Genomic DNA, 25,386 nt, shown 5'->3' on the forward strand with positions numbered 1-25,386 from the left:
GTGTGTGTGTGTGTGTGTGTGTGTGTGTGTGTGTGTGTGTGTGTGTGTGTGTGTGCGTAAATGTCAGATCTAGAAATAAAAGCCAGGTGTGAATGACTAGTTTCCTGAACCTTTTAACCAGTGTCTGGACGTCCCCGCTTCATAATATCTAAAGCAGCAATCCCGCCTGGGATCTTACCTGATCCGCAGTCCCTCAATGTCCAGGTACCCTCATTCCCGCAATGTTATACATTGGGGAGGTGTTCCCTACTTGTCTTCTGGGTTAGGGGGGGTTCCGATGTCTTCCGTGTGAAGCTTGAGTCATATCTGGAAGACAGCAGTATAGGTTATTTCGGTGTAGTATAGGGCAAGTAAGATATATAGGGTAAATAAGAGATCCAGAGAGTGGGGGAGAGAGAGAGAGAGAGTGGGGGGAGAGAGAGTGGGGGGAGAGAGAGAGTGGGGGGAGAGAGAGAGTGGGGAGAGGGAGAGGGAGGGGGAGAGAGAGGGTGTGGGGGGGAGAGAGAGGGTGTGGGGGGGAGAGAGAGGGTGTGGGGGGGAGAGAGAGGGTGTGGGGGGGGAGAGAGGGTGTGGGGGACAGAGAGGGTGGGGGGGACAGAGAGGGTGTGGGGGGAGAGACACAGAGGGGAGAAACGGTGGGTGATACACACAGAGGGTGGGTGATACACAGAGAGAGGGTGACTGACTGGGGGGGGGTGGTGACTGATTGGGGGGGTACCTCTGGTGTCACACACATACACATGCTCCCATACACACATACACATGCTCCCATACACACATACACATGCTCCCATACACACATACACATGCTCCCATACACACATACACATGCTCCCATACACACATACACATGCTCCCATACACACATACACATGCTCCCATACACACATACATACACTTGCTGCCATACACTTGCTCCCATACACTTGCTGCCATATATAGCCTTAATTTGCCAAAGTTAGTCATTTATACAAACAGTCTTTTTTCTAGTTGTGGAATTGAGCAGGGACTAAAATGTAATAGCTCCCAAAATTTAGCTTAGTCACACAGAGATCACCATAGAAGATCATTGGTATTTAGACTCCTCTGATGGTCTACTTCTGAATAACATTATTGTATTGTGAACTTCAGTAAATTACGTAATCTTTCTCTGCCATGGAACCAAAATGTGACCCTTTCTTCAGGACAAGGTCTTGTGTCTGTCAATTCTTCTAATTACAGCACTGAGTACACTTTCAGCACTAAATCAGCATAGCTTCTTTTATTATGACCTGGCTTGTATAAGTCAGTGATACCTGTGGAGGGGTGTAAAGTACTTACACAAAAACAGTGTGCAGCGTAATTCGCGTTGGTAATGAGTCAATATCTGATGTGTTATGGAGATAGATTCCATTTGTTGTTCAGCTGAATCTGGGCTCAGTGAAGGCCTGGCATCCAGTCAGAAAAATGCTGACTTGGCTCTTAAGCATGTTATAGTTTAATGAATTGCTGAACTCAGTTTGTTTCCGGACAGTGAGAGGGCAGCTGAGGCTGTATTACAGGTACTAACTTGAAGATATTTACTTCATAATTCTACCCAGTGTATCTTATTATCTAGAGTGTAATACGCCATGGTTTTCAATGAAAAAATAGTGTGTTCAGATTGAAGTTATTGATTGATGCATCTCTGAAATGCAAGAGTTTTGGTATTTAATGCTTTAATAACCTTGTGGCTACAAGCTTTCCTTTCTCTGATCGGAATATCCCGACCCTGTCTTTAATTATGAGCTTTTCCATTCTACTTGTTCTTTTTATTTTTGTTATTTTTTTTACTCATGGCTATGCTTAATTTAAAAAAAATTCTGGGGAATAAGTTACTGTATACTATACACAATATGAACAGGTGGGTTATACGACCGGTTTTATCACTGTACAGTACGTCACCCCATTAATCTTTTAGAAATAACTTTGTCACCATTCATCAGACTATCCTTATTTAACAAATATGTGAAAATTGATTTCGTAGTGCTGAAAAATCATCCATTAACCAAGTTGATAAGAATCTAAAGTTAAAAGACAATGACATTTTTCTCCTCTTAAAACATTTCTTAAAAACAGTCTGTGACTTGAGGAGTATTTACTTTTCTATAAAGAACTTGAGCATTCAAAATGCATTACATTTATAAACAGGCTTGCCTTTTAAAATGTGTACACTGCCGTTCCCAAATGTGGATTGCTATACAAATATACCAACGCAGCAGACGCTATTAACCCCGTTAATGTGGAATAATGGAAGAAGGAACATGGTAAATATTGTATGCGTTATGGAGTTACCATTGTCTTTAAAGGCGCTTGCAGTGAAGCGTGTATTAATAACACAGTAGCACTTACGCATCACATTGCATGAACAGGAGTAATAACACCTGCTTCATCTGTACCAATTTCCCAACATTTACCAGCTACACGCCATGCTACAGCAGTTGCTGGTGGTTATCTTAATCTTACGGATCTATATTACATTATAAAGAGATGTGACAACATGGAAATGGAGAATTTGACCAGTCTAAATGTCCACATAAACAAAAGGGTACTTACTATAGCTTAGCTTCCTTTATAGATCTGAGCCTCGGAGACAAATTCAAGGGGTTGTGACCCATTGAGAACATATGTTTGATTGACTGTTCCATTGAGAAGTATTTGCTTTATATAATTGTGGCACAAAAGCCTTCATTTAATAAACTGCTACTAATTACTAAAATTCTAAAACAAGCCTATAAAACTGTAGTAGTGCTGGTGTTTACAACTTTAACAGACCCTAAATCCTGCTTTGTGTAAAAACATTGCGGAACACGGTGCTCCTGGGCCCTCTGGCACTCAAGGATTGAAGGTAAGCTGGCCCAATAGCAGGAAATTAATTCATACCTACAAATACTTGAGATACTTGGCCAATATCTGCTTAAGGAGCTGCCTCTATTCCTCCTGTTAGTTGGCTAACTCAAACACTGGACACAGAATCCAAACGACTGAATCGTAGACCTGCGGATGTTGCGTCAATAAATCAGTGTAGGTGCATTCCTGTACTGTGATCTTCTACTCGTGGTATATTATGCTGCATGTAAATGTCTCTGTGTGTTTTTCTCCATAGGATGGAGGTACAGCCCTGATAGCAGCCAGCCAGTATGGGCACAAGCGAGTGGTTGAAACTCTTCTGAAGCACGGAGCCAACATTCATGATCACCTTTGTGTATGTGTATTAACATATTTAATATGTGCATTACTGTACAACACGAAGAGGAGAGAAGAAAGCAGCCTTGTAGTTAAAAAAAAAAAAGCCCAGTAATAAAATTAAACGGTCAGTTCAGGGGTCAGCTGCTCTGGCAATGAAGGGATAACACTGTCCCATTATCTCCGCAATTAGCTACTGGCCTCCTTGACACTGAAGGGGTTAACACAAGCAGAGAACAAGGCTCACATTTTTAGTCATGCAAAAAAGGAAACATTATAATAAATACAAAAACAATAAAACAATTATAGTAGCAAACTTAATAGCAATAGTTAATACTTAATAGTTAATGCCAAAGTCTTGTAACAAGGTTGATTTGTTTGATACTGTATGTAGATGTTCTCATACTCATCTCATCTGTCCTATTCAATTTATATCAGCTCTCTTGAAACATATTAATGTGTACTAAATAGCATTCTATACATTTCTTGTGTCGCACTCTGCAGTTTGTAATATCATATTGTATATGTATATGTATATGTATATGTATATATATATATATATATATATATATATATATATATATATATATATACGGTATTGTCTATTGTTTTTTATTTTATATATCTATATCTATATATCAAAAACAATAGACAATACCGTTCTGTGGCTAACAAAATGCTTTTATTTGTGCGAGCTTTCGAGATTCACTGATCTCTTCTTCCGACTGTGTTACAATGGATAAAGCAACAAAAGGTTTACTTAAAAACAGTGCATCTTGGAATGTATCTGACTGAAGCCTATCCCTCCCCCCTGTGCAGTATGCGATTTATGACTTAAGGTGTTAAATGGTCCCTGAATGTTAGTGATATAAGAGTATATGTGGGTGTGTGTGGCACACTATATATAGTAATATTTTCACACCATTTAAGATCAGTCACCAGTTTTATGATTTAAAAGGCTTATTACTCAACTGTCAACAGTTTTACTAATTGTTCTCCGACAATGGTATTTTTTTTTATAAGTAGTTACCTATTACTAATTGACATATGCATTTTTGGGCAAGCATTAATTTCTTGAGTTGGTTAATGTAGGTGGAGAATAATACAATTAATTTTATCATTGTTACTGACTGTTAAAATGTTGACATTGGTGTTTGAAGCTGTTTATGTGAATGTAAAGCTGTAGAATGGCATTGTATAACTGCTCAAAGTAGCAAAGCTCCATCTATATTTTGGGGGATTTAGGGCCTTATTCTATATCCTTCGAAGGGCGCTGTTTGGGCCATTTTCCTCCGAAAATCCCCATTGACTTAAATTAAGTTTTACTGCACTTTCCCAGGTAGATATCTCAGAAACCAATGGGTCCCTGCAGCTGAAGTTAACATCGGTCAGTTCGGAGAGCCCCTGATTGACACCCATGTTAAAAGTATGGGGAGTAAAAAACTATTTGTAGGTGAAACTGCTCTTTTAAGGATCTTTGGCCACCTCAAGATTGAGATGTCCTGGTCCACTGAGCATTCGGGATTTATTTATGACAGGTAGAATTACATGAGAATATACCATACAGCCCGATGTAATTTGGTACATTTTAGTTGTATTACTCCCTTTTTTAATCCACTTTGCAGGCAATACACTAAACTTTACTCTATGACTAATTTGGCAGCATTAATACTGGTGCATGAAGCATAAGGTAATAAGGAGTATTGCTGGCCACCTGGTGGTAAATTTAAAAATATGCCGCCTTTAGGCACTTACCTGGTGCCGCCCTCTTCCTCCAGTGTCGTTTGGGCAGGCGCAAGTGCCAATCGCACATGAGTGGGCGGCAAGTGGCGATTTATGCCGCTACAACATTTTGCCGCTCTTGACCTGGGCCTAATGGAAGATCCGCCACTGTGACCATTCCAAGGCCCAGGTCTTCAGAACTCTGGTTTTTTAATTAGCAAAGCGCTAAATTAACTTAACACATCATTAAGTCATAACGGAGATCTTCAAAGCTCAAAAAACGTGTGTATTCTATATTATAGCTATGACGGCCTGGCGTTGTCAACTATAACGAAGGTTAGTGCTAATTATATACAAAAGAGGTGTTCCCTTTAACACTGACCTTCGTTACAATTAATGTGGCTATTTAACAAGACACTGGTTAGGTTAGAGCTACACTTGGTGTTAATCATAGCCAGACCCTACAATATGAAATAGGACTTTTACCTTTTACCACTGTTAGGCCAGGTCCCCGCTGCCTGCTGCAGCAGCTGCTATGGCGGGCGCTGCAGGGGCAAGAGCCACCCCTCAATGGGGCCGGGCCCACTTGCTGCCTTGCCCGCCGCGTTGTGCAAACAGATTTCCCTGAAGACAGGAAGTCCGTGCTCACAACTTGCGACAGAGCGCTGACCACGCCCCCGGTGGTTCAGCCAATGACGGCGAACCTGCCGGGTGACGTCATGGTCGCGCCCCCAGCTATGCCCCCGCCACGCTCCCCCATGTCTTTCCCCCTGCAGCTCACCGCAGACTGGGGATATCGGCTGCACACACCGCCAGCCTGGCAGACACGCGTGCAGCGGCGACACTGGGGCCTCAGCCTTAGGTATGATTTAACTAACTTATTTCTTGTGTTATTTCCCTGTCCTTTCCTCCCTTTATTAACTTTACTCAAACACCTATTCAGGGTCTGGATAGGAGTAACACCATCATTAGGGAACACAGGCATGTTATTTGAAGTTAACGGGAGGCAGTGCTAACTTAACATGGCGTTAAGCCTAAAGTAATGAGAACTCATGGGCATTGTTTTTGCATATAATTGAATCTCTGAGAACCTCAGGGAAAGTAATATCTGTTAATGGTTTTGATAACTGTCCAATATTTATTGGTTCATAAAATGTTTTACCAGGAAATAATGCATTGAGAGTTAGCTCTCATTTTCAAATATATCCTAGGCACAGAGTTATGATGACAATACATGGTTACATTAAATGAACAGAGATTATACATTCAATTTACAGACATTTCATGGACAGTTAGAGATAACATGATTATGGGTGTTCAGTATGTAACAGTTACAGATGAGATTAAAATGTGAAATAGCTGAAGTCTTGAAATTACTTAAACTGGAGGCGGCTTTGAGAGTCTCAGGTAGATTGTTCCAGTTTTGGGGTGCACGGTAAGAGGAGCGACTGGATTCTTTGTTGAACCATAGTACTGAGAACAGTTCTTTGGAGTCAGATCTCAGGTGATAAATGCTGCATGTGGTAGGGGTGAGGAGTTTGTTCAGATAGGCGGGTACAGTAGCTTGGCCAGAAATTATTTGAAGGGAAGACAGAAAAAATGTACTATCATATGGACTCAAGTGATGGCCAATCTAGGTCCTGTAGTATTTCGGAGTGGTGTGTGTTATAGTTACATTATTGGACAAAGCATCATATTGAGTTTTAGTGGGTGTCTTGCTTTGTAAGGTGAGTTTGGGGTGCTGTACCATATACTAATTTAAATTGGCATTAGCATCTGTTGTGAGGGCTTAGAGAGAATTTGTTCCTATAAAGTACACCTACAGGTGCGCCGACGAGTATTTTAAAACTTGCCTTGGAAAATCTGGGGCTATCACCAACAAGACCCAGTACATGCTGCAACATTTCAGTGACATTTCTGCAGAAAGACTAATGGCCCATCGGATTAACATAGCAGGTGTCCCTGGCAGTCCCATTCAGTTTGGGCTAGAATGGTGTTCGAGTTGGTTCTGATCTGTAGCTCTGGCGTTAGTAGCTTTAGAAATGTATGCCTTCATCCCAAATACCATTCTTACAGTTTTGTCAGTGTTTAAAAACTGTTCGTTTTGGGAAATCCAGTACTCCAGTCCAAGGTCAGAGAGGCGAGGGCTGTGTGCATATAAGATTATGTCATACGCATACATGTGCATTGAAGCTGCCTTACAAGCTGTAAATAGATCATTAATGAAGGTCGAAAAGAGTAGGTGCCTGTAACAGGGACTTATCACTGTTGAGAAAAAGTGTCTCTAAATCCAGCAGTGTGCTGGTCAATGGCACAGGTGTAGCCCTTTTTCTGAACCCCTACCTAAGGGACTCCTGCGGCTCCAGGAGATCTGAGCCTCCGCTAGCTGGGAGCCTGGGGTAACACTTACATACTTACACAGCGCAGCGCCTCCACCTGCGATGGCTCCCACCGAAGGGGGAGTGGTTCCTCGCAGGACACTTAATAAACACATACACAGTAGGAATAATAACTAACACTTTACTAACACACATATAAAACATAACACAACATTATATCCTGTGTCCCTCGCACGAGGAGACACCAACCGTGACGTCCCGCCGGACGTTTTCCCAACACCTGGTGAATCCCACCCAGTGTCCAAAGAACCCATTAGAATGTCCCGTACTCCTACAGAGAGTCAATGGTGACTGCGCAGTCACTAATTACGCTAAGGGCCCGGTGGTGCACATATATATTTGATACCTGCCGAGCACTCCGATGCTCGGGTCAGCAGTCTTCGCAAAGGCTCAGTCGGCGATGACTCCTTCAACCGAACTCCTGCACGTGCGGACCGCTAGGGCGGTCCCCTCTGGAACACAGTCTCTGTGGACCCCAACGTGGGTCCAACTGCTTCACGGGAACAGCAACCGCCTTACGGAAACAGCAACCGCCGCTATTTCCCTATCTATCTAAGGGGCACTAACGTGACAGGAACCCTAACCTAGGGCCTGTCCCTGTAGTACCGCAACCTGTGGTGGCTTGGGTAACTCCTATGGGCCTGCCGGGGTAACGACCTGTCCCACTCCCCTACTACCCAAGTCCCTAACTGTAACCTACTAACGGCACCTGCCGCAACAGCGCACTGCACCTGGAACCCGCAGCAATAACACGCTACATACACTGTCTCTGCAATCTCCCGGCACATGCAGCAACACACGCAACCACAACATTCAGCATCCGCTGCACACCCTGTGCCTATTTGTCAGTGCTCACAGCACTACCCGCTGTGGCACTGCCAAACCTGCACTCTCACACGCCTAAGGGTGACCTCCCTATCTCGGGCCGTCCCTTACTAATTACCCCCTACCCTAACAGGGATTTGGGGCCTGCCTGGGACTTGGGGAAACCTTACCTGGTGCAGGAGCCACTCGCTCCCTGCACCCTTCCTTCCCCTTCCTCCTCCTCAGCCTGACTGCCTGTCGCAAAGCCCGCGAACTGTATCTATTCTCCCGGGCTGAGAATCCTCCAGCCCTATTGGCCGCTATGAGGCACCTGGTGCCTGTCTCCCTATGCCTCCTGGGAGTTGTAGTTCCCAGGAGGCTGCTACAGCATTGGGGCCGCGTGCGCGCTTCTCCCGCGCATGCGCGAACGCCTGATGGCCGCCGCAACCTCACTCTCCCCTGTCCTGCCCTCGCGCGACTTCTCCCTAGCCGCCGAGTCCCTCCTGCGCATGCGCGACCCTGCGCATGCTCACGCAATGTGTCATGGCGGCCCCCGCTAGCCGGGTGCGCCGCCGGACCTCCAGGGATGCCGAGCGCTCCCTGCACTGGCCCCCACCCTCGCGAAGTGCCGGCGGGGCCTTCGCTACCTCCGGCGGCACCCGCGACCACTCGGCACATGCGGAGGGGGGTCAGTGAGTCAGAAACAACCTCGGGGTTACACAGGTAATCAACCAGACTCCACCTGGCTGATTAGGACTGTTAGAAAAAGCCTGATCTAAGAAACAGGAAGGAGATTTCCTAAGCCCACAACTGGACTGACCAGAGGAAAAGATATCTTGATGCTCACAGAAGGACTGTATGCTGACATCAAGACAAGGGGCCAAGACCTCTATACCTGGACACGGACATTTCCATAGCACACAAGGGTGCGGACCCAGGAGAGCAGATAAGAGACTTTCTTTTTGGACTGTTGTATGTATGTGTGTATGTATGTGTGTTTGGGGTGATAATTAGCTTAGCTACCCACCCAGTTAGAGAGGGCTGGAGTAACGGTGTAGATATTCTCCAAAGCGGAGTATGCCTTTATTTTGAATGTTTTGCCATGTTAAAGGAACAGGTGCAATAAAGCCTTATTTTAGTTTCACCTTACAAACGTTCTCTATTGCATACCTTTGCACACATCTCTTACAGTGCCCCAGAACAGAGCCTTGTGGGACCCCCAAGGTGACATCCAAGGGGTTAGAGTTAGAGCTCCAGAGACACATTGGTATGAGTGAAACCAGTTTAAAGCATATTCCCCTATTCCAGAGCACTGAAGCTTGTTTAACAAGATAACATCATCAACAATATAAAAAGTCTTTGCAAAATCTAGGAATATTGCACAAGTAAGTTGTCCCAGTTTCATTCCACACTGGTTCTCAAACTTTTAAGAAGGTAGTTACCGTGGAGTTAAACCGCAGCTTAAACATTACAGCTTTAAGGCAGGACGCAAAACAAATACAACAGCCTATCCTGCGGTAAGGGCTAACTCACTGTCCCAGTCCCTACCTGCAGGGCTGGGAGGCTAGGCCTCTTTACCACCCTCTGACCCAAAGTGGTATCTGTTATCAGGGACTCTTTCCCTCAGTCCGGGTCTGGGTTTGTATCCATGGAGTGCCCCCTCTGGTGGGTTTCAGGGACCGCTGTGTCCTAGAATAGAGGGGCCGGTTCCTGGGATCCCTCTCTGTCAGCATACACCTCCCATGTGCTAGTAAGATCTACTGCAGATTATGCAGGAGGCTTTTCTACCTGACTGATGAGCCAGGTGGAGACTGGATAATTGTCTCTAGCTGCAATTAATAAGCTCCCTGCTAGACTCATCAGCCAGAGGATTTCTATTTGGAGCACTATTTAGACACAGGTTAAGGCCCTGTCACAGTAAGGTTCACACTGGCTGTTTAATTTTATATTTTTTGTAATTGTAATTTTATTTGTAACACGTGTCCCCTCCAAAACCTCACTTAGAGGCAAGTGTGTGGGAAAGGAGCGCATTACCTCGCTGTTTGATGCTTCACCTGTTGGTTCGCAGGAGGTCTGAATAGTCAGCAGATGTTATGAGACTTGGACAGGACTGGCTCTTACAGGATTCTAGTTCATCTCGGTGTTTCAGCGCCTCCAGTAGCGATGGCTCCCACAAGTGTAGGCGTCAGCACCCATCACTACACACACACCTTCACCCAGCCCAGGAACTGACACCTTAGGCTAAGATATATTTGCAGGGTCTTTATTCATCATCGCACAGCTTAGCAGCATACTCTTCTGCATACGCCCCAGGACTTCTGGCCAGTGCTTTACTTCCACTGCTCCAGGTGGTCTTGACTAGCCAGTCAAGTGAACTGGCTTACCCCGCCATGGGGAAGACTCATAGTTCCCACCATCTCTTCTCCCTCCTTCCCCCAGCCAGGTATCAGGCAGAGACTCACTCATACATCCTCTCTCTCCCAGGGGGAGAGGAAGACTTCTCACTCCTCGAGGAGCTGGGAAGGACTGCTTCTACCTCTTCACTCCACGAGGAGCTGAGAGGAACTGCTCTAACTTTAGCCTACTCCCCTTAGAAACTTCTGGAAGGGGCGGGCTCATGGACTGTACCCACCTACAAGGGGGCGCTACACAGGCCATGAGTCACCAAGACCTTCCTTCACTTTCTGGGGAAGCAGGAAGGGGGGGTCAAAGGCCCACAGATTAACCTGCTAATGCCTGGATCTTAACAGGGCATACATAGCAGATACACTATGTGGGGAGAAACAGGTATGGCTGGATATACCATGTTACATCTTGTTTTCTTTATTTTTCATAACAAACATTTTACATCATACACTGTTTCCATAGAAGCAGATGATTGAAGTTTGGGTGGCACTTTGATAGAGAAGTAACACACCTCACAAAGTGTTCATTGAATGCGTTTGCAATGTCAGAGTAGTATAATCCTTTTTGATATTAGATGGTTATTGGTGGCTAAGAGGATGGAATATATGGTTGACCTTTCAGAAGTTTGCTGGATTTGATGTGTATTTTGATAAAGATTGACATAGTAATATTGGGCTTTTCCTAGTCTTGTTTGTTTTGTGCATGTATTCTGCAGCTATCTGCATTCAAGATCTCTGGTAGTGTCAGTTACTTTGTATCTTTTTCCACAAGGCATTCCTTTAATGGTAAAGCACAATAAGGTCTGTTGTAACCCACAAAAGGTGGCCCCCCCATAAACTCATTCTGCATAAGGAGGCATGGCTATCACAGAGTGTTAAGAACTCTTTTTGGAAATAAACAAACAAGTGCAGAATTGGGGTCAGGTATCAGATTGATTCTGTACCAAGGGCTGTTAGAAAGATCAGCCAAAATTTGTTGTGGGTTAAAGTTTCTAAATGTTCTTGTGAGTAGAACTTGAAGGTTTGACTTGGGTGGTTTGATTTTCCTTACACGATACACTATTGTATTGTCACTGAATGTCAGGGAGGATACCAGAGGATTGTATTCTGTTGGGACTAGAGGATAGAATCCAGTCTAGCAAGGAATGGTTGTGAGATTTTAGGTGTGTCCGTGTGAGTTAGGAAATTAGTTTGGTTAGGTGTAGTGACTTGATTTGTGTCTGGATTTTGTTGTTTTTAGGGTCATGCCAGTTTAGGTTGAAATCACCGAGAACCAACAGCTCACTCCTCACATTCAAAGAGGAAATTGTGCTAAGAAAATAAGTGATATCAGTTAGGGATGGTAGTGGGGCTCTAGAGCGGAAGGTAGATGCCAGCAATAACAATAGGCTTAGAGAAGGGGAGGCACATTTTACCAAGTAGGCTTTCAAGAGTGGGGTTGAGGGGCAAGTTAGCAGCATGAATTGTAAGGTGTCTTCAATATAAAGTAATGCCCCATCTCCTCTCTTTGACCTATCTTTCCTGAAATGGAGTATCCCTGAACTGAGATAGATACATCAAGGGCTTTAGAAGTTAGCAATGTTTCAGTGAGAAATATGGCTTTAGGCTTATGAAAAAGGCACCATGTCCTTAGTTCATCCAGTTTGGGCAGCAGGCTTTGAATATTTATATGGGCCACAAAGAGCTCTTTTTCAAATTTGAAAGGGACATTATCAACGGTATGGGACATAGTTGAAAAAGAAGCGCTTGGGTTGAGTTAAATATCCCCTGCTAAAGAGAGTAACAGTATAAATAAACATTTGAGTAATTGTTTGCAGGCCACAAACTTGCAATGTTTTCCATAGGTATTAGAATGAGCGGTGGTTGGTGTGCTGGTTTTCAGAGCTCTCCACCAACATTCAGTAGATATTGCAGAGCTTTTCAGTGGTCCAGGGTGTATGATTACATTGGGTGTGGGCCAGAAGGGAGAGGTGTGTAGTGGATAGAGTGAGTAACATTCACATGAGACCACGGTAAAGAATAGAGGTAAGGAGCAGGTTCATTATCAGAAAGGTAATTTAAAAAAAAGACCAGGCGGTGTTCCTTACTTTAGTAGACTTTAAAGTGTTGAAATACATGGTTACAAGGATAATAGCACTGAGTAAACGGATGTCTGTATCTGGGCCCAATAGGTTACACACCAAACTACAGTAGCAACTCTGTCTACTTGCATACCCCGGTTTAAGGACACTCACTTTAAGTACACTCGCGAGTAAGGACATATCGCCCAATAGGCAAATGGCAGCTCACGCATGCGCCTGTCAGCACGTCCTGAACAGCAATACCGGCTCCCTACCTGTACCGAAGCTGTGCGCAAGCGGGGAGACTATAGAGCCTGTTACAAACGCCTTATTTACATTAGTTATGCACGTATATGTTTCTGTCCCTAAAAGGGATGAAGATCTCTTGTAGGAATTGAAATATTAGTCCGGGTCTCTTGACTGCTCTGTGCCCTGTCTTTTTAGCTATTCATTTGTCCTGCACAGGGAGGGGAAAATGTGATTACGTTAACCGCAAGGATCAGTAAAAAAAACATTGGCAACTACTCTCTACCTCCCTGTTGTAAATAAGAAACAAAGAACACTTCTAAATGTGAAATGTGTTCTGATTGTACATAATGCATAATCTTGACTGGTATATTAGTGTGCTTCTATGTAATTCTTATTTACATTTAGTAAATTACACATATAATTACTTTGTAATGCACTACAGTCCCCTCTGACACTGAAGGGGTTAAGTATAACACTTTGTATCAATCAACATTTAATATGGTTTGCATGTTCTAAGCTGTATCTCATGCTTGGACTACTGTACATCCAGATGTATTCAGACTTACTGTCTTCAGCATCGGTGCAAGCCACGGGACCACCCCCGCCTAACTACCAGAGAACTATCGTAAGCGTGGACGTGATCACAGCAGTACTATCTCCAGAGCTGCGGCTTTAAGCTTTTTCAGCCGTGACTTCAGAGACCGTAAGATTTGTACATACAACTGTAGCGGTCGTTATTGCTCCCGCCCGCTGGCGTGTAGCAACGGAACACACACCACATTGATGTAGCAGCCGCCATTCTAAATGGATTATCATTCCGCAACAAAGGGCGGGGCCAATGCATCATTGTATCCGCTGGCGTGAGCCTGCACATACTTTGACGCTGTATTCTGAGTTTTAAAACAGTACAGCATGTTCATTTCAAGTAATATGAAGGATATAGGTCCCTTTCCAAATACCTAAACTCTTGCTGCTTTAAGTACTATTCAGTGACCTGAATTAACCAGAACTTTTGTTTTGTCTTAATAAGAAATTAACATAGACTCATAAAGGGAAACAATTTGGGTGAGGTGGGATACGCTCGCCAACCCGGCTGAGCAGCCTATCAGAATGGTAGATTTTTCTATTTTTAACTCACAAGCACAAATGATTATGCCATCTGAAATAGTTCTTGTACCAACTTGCAAACTCCTTTCACTCCCAGGCACAGCTGTGTAGGAAAAAAGGTGTTCAATGTTTGTTGTTGCAGTTCAGACTACATTCCCCACCTGTAGGGCGATGCCTACCTCTCCCACAGCCTTGCTGGAACCGTATTGCATAGTTTTACATGAATTCCACGTCTATCAAAAAGGACTATTTCTTGTGCAACTACTTTTCATTTGTATTCCAAGGTAATGATATATATATATATATATATATATATATATATATATATATATATATATATATATATATATATATCTTTGAGCACAGGGCATTAGCCCAGCGGTGCACAAGCTGGGGGGCAGGAGAATTTCATGGGGGGGCGCGGGCAGTTACAGAGGCCCCGCGCTCTCCCTCACGTTTAAATGCCGGATGAGGCCTCTGTAACTCACTTACCTGCTGCCAGCCGGGTCTTCGGCGACGCGTCGCCATGGCAACGCAGCATCAAATGACGCCGCGGGATCATGTGACGTCACACATCAAATTACGCGGTGGAGTTACGTAACGTGATGTCACATGACCCGCAACGTCATTTGACACAGAGACATTGGGAGAGGGGGGGCGCGAACGCTGTGGCTCCTAGGAAGGGGGCCGCAGCTCAAGAAGTTTGCGCACCGCTGCATTAGCCGATTGGGCCATTCACTATTCACAAGAGAGCCTTTATGCCCCATTTCTTTTAATACTGTATTTAAAAGCAGGAGGAGGAGAAGCGTGTGTATGTGTGTGTATCCCCTCAAACCTCCCTCCAAATAACATAGGGAGAGAAGCCTGCGCTCCTGACACCAGTACGCCTATTTAATACTGTATGTGCCCCTAATTCACTCAACCACACTTATTTTACTATACATACACATGAGTATTTGCATGTGTATAGGAGCAGCGGCTCAGTGAGTAAAAGACACTGACTCTGTAAACACTGACACTGAGTTTGAATCAGGGTTAAATTCCCGGTGTCAGCTCATTGTGACCTTGGGCTAGTCACTTTATCTCCCTGTGTTTCAGGCACCAAAAGTATTTACATAGATTGTAAGCTCTATGGGCAGGGACTGTGTCTGTAAAAATTCCTTTGTACTGCGTACTGTGCACTATACTGTAATTGTGAAGCATCCCATTGGGAGAAAATCGCTATATGAAATAAAGATTATTATTATTATTATTATTATAAGAGCGGAAGGGCAAGTTTGCAAAAATACTGTACATAAATACTATTAGTGTGCCCTTATATTCACTTGATGGCAGACTAGTGGCCCGTATGATGTACAGTGGACCTTGTCCCTTTTTTTTGCCTGTTTCCAGTAGAGATCTGTGAAAGGAAGCGGAGGACTTCCCGTTCTATTCCCAACATAATGTCCGGGTCCCTACACAAGCAATCACATAGCGGTGGTGTTTGAATGTCCGTGTCACTCGCGTGCCTCAGATATATATCAATACATGTATTTTTCTTTTTTTTTTAACTTAAATTTTTTATTGATGTATCAGGCAGAGATATACAGATATAAAACGTTGCACGGTGGGTATTAGGGGGGAGTGGGTACAAAAAAGGAATTAGAGGGGTGGGGGAGATTAACAGCACAAAAATATATCGACATATTATGGCGAGAAATGCAGGGACAAAAACCTTATTGGGAAGATATTGTGGGAGAGGAGGTAGGGGTGAGCACCAATCAAAAAGAAAAAAAGAGGGGCGAAGCATCACATTTGCAGATCCCCAAGTCATTATGTTTAGTAAAGTTTTAACTAAGAGTGTGGGGTCTTTATATGTGATCTTCTTACTCTGCTATGGAGACTCTCTCTGGGGGGTCTGACTTTGCTAGAAAGAATTCTAGTGTGGTTAAATGAGGGATTTAGGATTATTTTAGTTCAGTACATATTCTGTAGCTAATGTCCAAACCTTTCACAACATTGTAGAGTCTGTCTAGAAATATTGGGTCATCTGGGGGATTAAACTGGGTTTCAAATTTGAGGGGAATATCTGCCCCATTCTCTATTATATCCGTCTACACCATTTACCACTTTTTAGGTCAGTACAACCTTATAACTTGAGCGTGAGTGCCAAGAGTAACCTTGCGGGTTTGGCCTACCACAGCAAACATATATAGTACCCATTATAAAATTGCGTCTCTGACCATCTGACCTCCTCGTCAGTTGTTGGCTATTCTAGGTTAGGAGGCAAAGGAGGAGCAAAGGGGGCAAAAACAGGGGGGGGGGGAGAACAGAGGGAAAAAAAAGATTGTGCATGGATGTGTCTCCAGGGAGACGGTCCTAATGCTCACCTGCCCTTGGGAGAAAAATCTGGGAGATAGGGAGAACAGAAAAAAAACAAGGTCAACTGTGTCTTCGTTGACACAGATATATTTGGGGGTAGCGGCAAAGACTTGGTCAACATAATACAATAATAACTCCGAAGTGGGATATGGATCTACAGCTTAGGGTTTGGTCTTAGCTTCGGGATTCTATTTCACCGGGGTAATTGCGTGGGGGGAACCTCACGTGGGAATCGTGGACCAAGATGGTTCCAGGGCCGGGGAGCTCCCGCATCTGGATTCTGGTCTGGGTGAAGGGGAATTCAGGCCTAGATGTTCGAGGAAAGCTTCACCGTCGTCTGGGTTCCTGAGTGTCTGTAGTCTTCCATTTTTAATTACTGTGAGTCCAAAAGGGAATGCCCATCTGTATTTGATATTGCGGTCTCTTAATTTCGCCATCACCTCTCGGAGAGTTCTTCTTTTTGCGAGTGTGGAAGGCGCCAGATCTGCATATATCTGAAGGGGTATATTTTGAAACTTGAGGTCTCTGGATCCTCTCATCACAGTGTTGAAAGCATCCTTTGTTTTTAAATAGTGGAATCTCAATCCTATGTCCCTTGGTCTGTCTCCTGGTTGAGGTCTCGATCTTAATGCTCTGTGGCATCTGTCCAGGGTAAGAGACTCCTTTTGTAGCCTCAGGAAGGGCAGATGATAGCCATTTGCTCATCAACCCCTCAATGTCCGTTACAGATTCTGGGATCCCCCAGATTCAGAGATTATTATGGCGGTCTCTATTCTCCGCCTCCTCCTGTCTCTCTTTGATATCTAGAAGTTAGGATTTCATCTCTTTGAGCTCGGCATCCATCAGAGATTGTCAGGTGGCTGTGTCATTGACCTTGGATTCCAAGGAGATAGTACATTCCCCAAGGGAGGATTATCTCTTCTTTGAGTCCCTTCACTGATGTTTCCATTAGTGTTTCAATTTTATTAAAGAAGTGTAGCACATTAGTGTTTCAATTTTATTAAAGAAGTGTAGCACACTGTCCCCGAAGATGTGTGGCTTCAGTGTGTGCATGTGGTGCAATACCTGCTGGTGCCCAGGAGATCTGAGCCTCCGCCGCTGGGAACCTGGGGTGCACCTGAGTGATGCTCGGTAGCGCCTCCACCTGTACGGGATTCTATTGTGTAGAATGACCACGTTATAGGACACATAAGAAATACACACGTGGTATAACGGAACAGTTTTACTATGTGCAGAGGATTAGGATATACAGCCTACCCACCAGGCCACGCACGGCCGTACCTTCCCACAGTACCTAGGGGCCCTTGGGCACCCAACCAACCCTGTGTCCACAAAGTCAATGCCCCACCCAATGTGTGGTACAGCGCTGCCCACTATAGTGTTTGTTGGTGCACGTGATACGTTGGGTACCTGCCGGGGTTCCCTGCACCCGGGCATGCTGACATCGCGATGATGGGATCCACGGATCCAAGATGGCCTCCGCCTCTACATTGGGTGGGTCCCGCGTGGAGTGTATCACTGTATGCAATGTCTCTTTTTTGCAGGTGTCTGGTCCCAGATTATCTGAGGCAGGCTGCAGCCGCATCCTGGCTGGGTCCCTCACTCTGGTACTACAGGGGCAGTGTCCCTATCTATAGGCCTGTTCCTGCAGCAACCACAAGCTGAGGGGAGTCGGGGGCCTAATGGGGGTCTCTGGCCTAGTACAGGTGCCACAGACACCTGCACACACACACCCTATCCTGATGGCGTCCCAGCTTCGACTGGCGTGGTGTTCACAGCGCGCAAAATGTATCTCATTGCAAGCAGGGGAGTTCCAGAGCCCTGTTGGCTAGAACGCGCCACGTGACCCTGGTCCCTGAGGCTCATGGGACATGTAGTCCCTGTATAGAGCCTTTCCTATGGGCCGCCGCTTTGCGTGCTTACACTGCACATGCGCGACTTTCCCCAAGATGGTGCCGCCCTTTACCGGGAGCCTCTGCAATGCAGTCTCCCACCGCAACAGCCCACAGCCTTCCGCACTACAACGGAGGTAAGGGGAATGGAAAGGGGACCCAGGGGTAACCTAGCTACAGAAGGTAAGTAGATTATCCTTTGTAAAAAGATTTTCGATCTCCTCCCCTGGTCCAGAGTCTAAATGTTCCACGTGGGGGGGAGAGACACTTCCAACTCCTCCTGTTGTGGTGTCAGCCGACCATCATTTTTAAAGTATTCACTCTGGTTCTTTTTCTTTTTGATGGTTCTAACTGCTTTCGAGGCCATGGTAGGTGTAACTTGTACGGGATGAGATTTATTTTTGGAAGTTGGGCCTAGCCGCTTTGCTTTCGTAGATTTAGAATGAAATCTGAGGCGTTACGGCCCTCAGGTCTCAGGGCACCCTCTGAGAGAGCGCTGATTGGGCTATTCTGAGCAAACCAATTTTGGGCACCAATCCTAAGAAAAGACATTATGGAACTAGAGAGAGTGCAGAGAAGAGCCACCAAATTAATAAAGGGGATGGACAATCTAACTTATGAGGAGAGGCTAGCTAAATTAGATTTATTTACATTAGAAAAGAGGCGTCTAAGAGGGGATATGATAACTATATACAAATATATTCAGGGAAAATACAAGGAGCTTTCAAAAGAACTATTCATCCCACGGGCAGTACAAAGGACTCGGAGCCATCCCTTAAGGTTGGAGGGAAGGAAATTTCACCAGCAACAAAGGAAAGGGTTCTTTACAGTAAGGGCAGTTAAAATGTGGAATTCATTACCCATGGAGACTGTGATGGCAGATACAATAGATTTGTTCAAAAAAAGGTTGGACATCTTTTTAGATGGGAAAGGTATACAGGGATATACCAAATAAGTATGCATTTGAAGGATGTTGATCCAGGGATTAATCCGATTGCCAATTCTTGGAGTCAGGAAGGAATTAATTTTTTCCCTTAATGGGGCTTTTTGTTTGCCTTCCTCTGGATCAATAAGTATAGATATAGGATAAAGTATCTGTTGTCTAAATTTAGCATAGGTTGAACTTGATGGCCCTACGTCTTTTTTCCACCTCATCTCTATGTAACTATATAACTATGAACCGGTCTTTTTGTGGAGGGGTACTTGTTCCTCAGATACGGGGGAGAATAGATGCCTGTGCTGTCGGACCTCGCTGCGGTCTCTGGCTGCATGGCGTGCATAATTCCAGAGCTCTTTAATTTACTGCTAAAACCCCCTCATTACACCAGTCCAGGCTGGTCTATCACTAAGTCTAAATAATACCGCGTGAAGGGAATTCTGTCAGGCATAATCATTATAATTATTTCAGTAGTTGTCAAATACTGAAGGTCTGTCAGCGCACATCGAACTGGGCAAAGCTCAGCGAGGAAGGCTGCGGAAACACCTGTCTAAGAAATAGTTTAGTTATGTTGGAGATATGCTGTTGTTATCAATAGGATAAAATAAATACATTTAAAAGCTGCAGGAAGGAGCATCAAATGATCATTTACAGATTAACACATTTATTTATTTTTAAACTTATTTTTATTGAAATTTTCAACAATGAAATGGGAAGCGGTTGGGATACAAAAAAAGAAAAAAAGGGGGGGTGGGGACAACCATCTTTTACAGAATTTTTACAAACCTCAACAATCACAATTCATCTCATACAGCATTATATAAATGACACACTCTACACTCAGAACAGATGAACAAATGTAATATATCTCCAACCACATCTTTCAAACATACACATAAGTCAACCAGCTTCAGGACAGTTCCCTCCTGTTCTACTTTTTAACCTTACATTGTTTAGCATTTTAAAATGTAAAACAGCATTCCACCTCCTCCTTTTTTTTTTTTTCTTTTTCATATCACTTTTTTCACAGAACCGGGGGTCCCCAGAGCTAAGAGTAGCGTGGTTCAGCTACGGAGGACCAACCGCGCTCCATGGCTCAAATTCTGTGAAAAAATCCATATGAGAAGAACCAGAGTAAGAGGGATCGATGCTTCAAATCCACTATGAACTGAGAAATGTTACCAAACAAAGACAGGAATGCACTGTCCTGTAAATGTAGAATTAGATTGCATATAAAATGCAGCCAGGTATGTGTATTGAAGTAATACAAAGAAAAAACTATTCGTAGCACTACTATATTCCACAACTGATCAGAAAGAAACCTTTACAAATGTGATAAACGTAAAAAAATGTGCAAATGAAACAACAAACACAGTTACATGCGAAGAGGTACTTGGAAAGATCACAGACCACCTATATATTCCAATTAATATTCCAGTTGAACATAACATTAACCCCTAGTTCCGGAAGTGCTGGAACCAGGCTTAATAAAAAATATATATATATATTAACCCTGGTTCCATATATTCATATATCTGATTCCTGATATATATATATACGGTACTGATACCTCTACATGTATATATATATATACACACACACACAAACATAATACAGATGTGTAACGGGTATTCCCCCCCACCCCCCCCAATCGCAGTTTATAGTGTGGGTGCGGAGAACATACAATGTTACCAAGTATGGTGCTTTACCTGTTGGCTCGCAGGAAGGCTGAGCATCCGCCACGGGGAACATGGGGCAATTATGATATTATGAGTAACCACTTACTCGATGCAGGGCCTCCACCTGCGATGGCTCCCACCAGAGGGGGAGTAGTTCCTCGCAGGACAAATACAATAATCACATACACTGTATGTATAATAACCAATGTCTTTTACTAACGTGCAAAGCAAACATGTAACATCAATACCACCATAACAGGTATCCCTCTCTAGAGGAGACACTTACTGCGTCGCGCAGGACGCTTCCCCAACACCAGGTGATCCCACCCAGTGTCCATAGAAACTCCACCCAATGTCCCGCACTCTTGCAGAGAGAGGCAATGGGTGACTGCGCAGTCACTATTATACTAAGGGCCCGTTGGTGCACTTGTATATGTATAGTACCTGCCGAGCACTCCGGTGCTCGGAGCAGCAACAGCTTCGCAAAGGATACGTCGTTCTGGGATCCTGTCTGATCCGGTCCGGTGAACCCTTGCTTGGGGTCCCCCAAGGGTGATCCCACCCTGGAGATAGTCTCTGGTCTCTGGGTACCGACTTGAGCCCAAGTCGTCTCTCGTGGAGCGCAGCAGCCGCTGTGTCCCTGTCTATCACTGGCACTACGTGACACGGTCCCTAACCTAGGGCCTGTCCCTGTAGAACCACAAGCTGGGGAATGAGGACCTACCTGGGACCTAAGGGGTTAATGGCCTACCCCGTCCCCCTAGCTCTTCCCGGTCCTGATTCTAACTAACTACTAGCACACGCAGCACTTGCAGTAACTTGCTACAACCTACTCGCTACCTGCAACTAACGTACTGCACTAACACTGTGCCTGCCTGTCAGACCTCACGGCACTGACAGCCGTGACCCTGACAAGACAGCACACTGACACTAAGGGCCACGTCCCTATCTTGGGCCGTCCCTGATCAATTACCCACTAATCTGGTGGGGAGTTGGGGCCTACCTGGGGTGTGGGTACCTATCTGGGTGCAGGAGCTGCACTCGCTCCCCACACCCTTCCTTCCCTCACAGCTCCCCGGCTCCAACTGACTGTCCTGCTGCAAGCCCGCGAAAATGTATATTTCTGCCTGCCTGGAGATCCTAATCCCTATTGGCTCCCTGGTGTCACGTGGGGTGCACAGAGGCTCATGGGACTCGTAGTCCTTACCTAGAGCCTCCCCTGGTAGGCTAGGGCTTTGCGGGCTTTCTCTGTCCTGTCCTGCGCAAGCTATCTGAGGCTGCCTCAACCTTTTCTGGGCTGTTCTCCCCCTCGCGCTACTTCTCCTTGGCTCTAGTGCCCTTCCTGTGCATGCGCGAGTCACTGGGCAATGGCGGCACCCTCTTCGCTAGCCGCCGGGACCCTAGCGACGTGACCGCGGCCTTAGCAATAGCCCGATCGCGTCCCCGGCAACCGGCCGCATGCAGGGGAAGACGCTCTGCTCCCTGCTTCGGCCCCCACCCTTGGAAGCAGCCGTCGGGTCCTTCAGCACCCGCGACCACGCTGCTCCAAGGGAGTGGGGTCTCTAGGACCGGTTGGAGCCCAGGGCTAAACTCTCCCCCTGGTGAAAAACCCAACGTCCCCGCTTGGGGAACGACATCAATCGGCATGAGGTTATACAATGAAAATGCAGTGCATAATATGTACAACTTATCACTTGTGACTTTAAACATCAGGTTACAATGCACTTCACACCAATTAACCGAAGCGTGCTGAGACCATTTGTGGGGTGCCCCTAACTGATCAGATGGGGGTACCTCACTTTTGCGTCCATGAGCCTCCCCCGGAGGAATCTCTTGGAGAGCACACTTAAGGGCAACAGTCACAGGGTTCCTACTATTTCCTCCCCCTGGTGCACGGAACAGCAGCATGTCTTTTACCCAGGCCTTTACCCGGTCATCCGCGGCATGGATGCGGTAGACCAGGAGGCCAGGACCTTTCCCGCGGTCCACTACTTGGCGAATGGGGCGCTCCTTTTTGGACTGAAAGGAGGCAACTTTCCCTAAATCCTTCTCCATACAGTCTTTGTCCCTACACACTTGCGAGGCTTCCACTGGGAAGCGAGCAATTGGCAATGTCTCTATTTCACCCTGCAGGGGGTAAAGGGTAGATACCTTACAACTGCGGTGATTCACGGTGGCCAACAGGTCCTCGGGGACGCTGTCAGTTCCCAACCTCGGCTGTCTTGGGACCTGTCCACAACACTTCTGGGACAGTCCACTCACTGTCTTGAAACTCGGGAGCGTGGGATCCCAGTCCTGGGACCATTTGGGTTGGAGCGCACGGGCTCTCACTCAGCTCAGGAACCTTAATTCTGGCCTCTTTCACGGTCACCTCCATCAGAGCCAGGGGAGAGTTAGTAGGTTCCTCACCCCTCCACTGGCTTGCGATGGGTTCCTCTTCAGCTGGAACACTGTCAGGTAGGTATGGGTCCACTCGCACCACTGGACAGCTACCTTCTAAGGAGGACACCTCCACCAGGACGCGATGCAGAGGGGAGCCATTCGCCCTGGTGACCAGACTTAAGGAGCTATCGTACTCTGCGGTCACCAGGAGGCTCACCCCCAACACCCCTGGGGCAGTCGACTCACCCTTGTCTTCGTTCGGTACTGGTCCCTATTCTAGGACCGATGGTACCATTGGAATAAGCCGGACTGGTCGTTGTAGGACACACGGGCCCACAGCAAGGCCCGCAACATCGGGATACATCTCCTCTGGGGCCCACGGGCCCACAGCAGGCTCTGTATCCATCGAAATAACTGGTTCAATGACCTCACTAGAGTGGTCCGCCGGCAGGCGCATCACCACGAGAAGTTGGTCGCTGGAATCACCAAAGGAAAATGGGGGTATAGACACCTTACCCTGGGGTTCCTCTGTATCACCGCTGGGGTGGTTCGCCGGTAGGCGCATCGCCACCGATGGTTCGCCCAGTTCCATAGCTAGCTGGGCAGGTGGTTCCTGCTCGGGAACCGGGTCTAGAATGTTCACGTGGGCACACGGGCCCTCCACAACCTCCACAGCTGGTTGTTGGTGGCGGGACTCACTAAGTAACTTCTCCCTGAAGACAGACTTAACTTCAGCACAACTCACAGTGATATAGAGGTCAGGCTCCTCCTCCTCTGCTGGCTCTACAGGCGGGGCATAGGTTTTCCCGCCAATCCCGGACAAGTTTCTTCGACACAATGTAGGGCAGGTGTGCAGTAAGCAGCACGTGCTCTCTCCTGTTTTGGCGGTTCTGTCGACCGCAGTAGCACGGGTGTCATGAGCGGTGACCCGCAGATGGCACAGTGGAGGCCCCAGATCGCTTCACAGAATGAACAGTCGCATTTGTAACAGACACATCGTATGCACTCCTCCCCTGTTTTCTTGCGCACCTGGGTCTCTATCAATTGCATCACATAGTCACAGTCCAGGCTACCAGCCCAACCCAATACTTTTTGCAAGCACTGGCACAACACAAAGGATACGTTTCCTCCCTCTGTCGGCCAGAACCCATACAACGGAGAGTCTGATTTACTGGGCAGTTCAGGGTACACCACAGTACTGCAGGAACCGGGCGGCCCTGCGAACCACAAGCTGGACGGACCCTGGTCTTCAGTTATATCTTGCCCTATACTCACTAACACGGAGCAACACTCCTGGTCCTCCAAATGTTGGTCTAACACTGCTATGGTGGCAGCACCCCGGAGATTAGGGTGTTGCCTCAAGGCCGCTCGTATATCCGATGACGGAGTATCTACAGGGACACGGCACAACGCAAACGTGTGGAGCGGCGGCACTTGCAACTCTATGGCCCAGGCGAGGACCTCGTGTCCGGACTTTACGACCATGGTGGAAAATGGGGATGGGACAAATTTGAAAAAAAAATGGAACAGGGCACCCCAGGTCTATCTCAGCAGCGCCTCCAAATGTAACGGGTATCCCCCCCCCCAATCGCAGATTATAGTGTGGATGCGGAGAACATACAATGTTACCAAGTATGGTGCTTTACCTGTTGGCTCGCAGGAGGGCTGAGCTTCCGCCACGGGGAACCTGGAGCAATTATGATATTATGAGTAACCACTTACTCGATGCAGCGCCTCCACCTGCGATGGCTCCCACCAGAGGGGGAGTAGTTCCTCGCAGGACAAATACAATTATCACATACACTGTATGTATAATAACCAATGTCTTTTACTAACGTGCAAAGCAAACATGTAACATCAATACCACCATAACAGGTATCCCTCTCTAGAGGAGACACTAACTGCGTCGCGCAGGACGCTTCCCCAACACCAGGTGATCCCACCCAGTGTCCATAGAAACTCCACCCAATGTCCCGCACTCTTGCAGAGAGAGGCAATGGGTGACTGCGCAGTCACTATTATACTAAGGGCCCGTTGGTGCACTTGTATATGTATAGTACCTGCCGAGCACTCCGGTGCTCGGAGCAGCAACAGCTTCGCAAAGGATCAGTCGTTCTGGGATCCCGTCTGATCCGGTCCGGTGAACCCTTGCTTGGGGTCCCCCAAGGGTGATCCCACCCTGGAG

The 25,386-nt window shown here is 46.2% G+C and overlaps 1 protein-coding gene across 3 annotated transcripts in view; it reads left to right on the plus strand.

Annotated features, from left to right (window-relative positions):
- Window positions 1-25,386, plus strand: part of ANKRD29 (ankyrin repeat domain 29) — a 61,956-nt gene that overhangs the window by 19,303 nt on the left and 17,267 nt on the right. For all 3 annotated transcript variants that reach the window (XM_075585030.1, XM_075585036.1, XM_075585023.1), the window contains one exon: window positions 3,125-3,223. In XM_075585030.1, coding sequence (XP_075441145.1) covers window positions 3,125-3,223 — 99 coding nt within the window. The remainder of the gene's footprint in view (window positions 1-3,124; window positions 3,224-25,386) is intronic.

This window comes from Ascaphus truei, chromosome 2 (assembly GCF_040206685.1).
Source record: "Ascaphus truei isolate aAscTru1 chromosome 2, aAscTru1.hap1, whole genome shotgun sequence".
Classification (NCBI taxonomy): domain Eukaryota; kingdom Metazoa; phylum Chordata; class Amphibia; order Anura; family Ascaphidae; genus Ascaphus; species Ascaphus truei.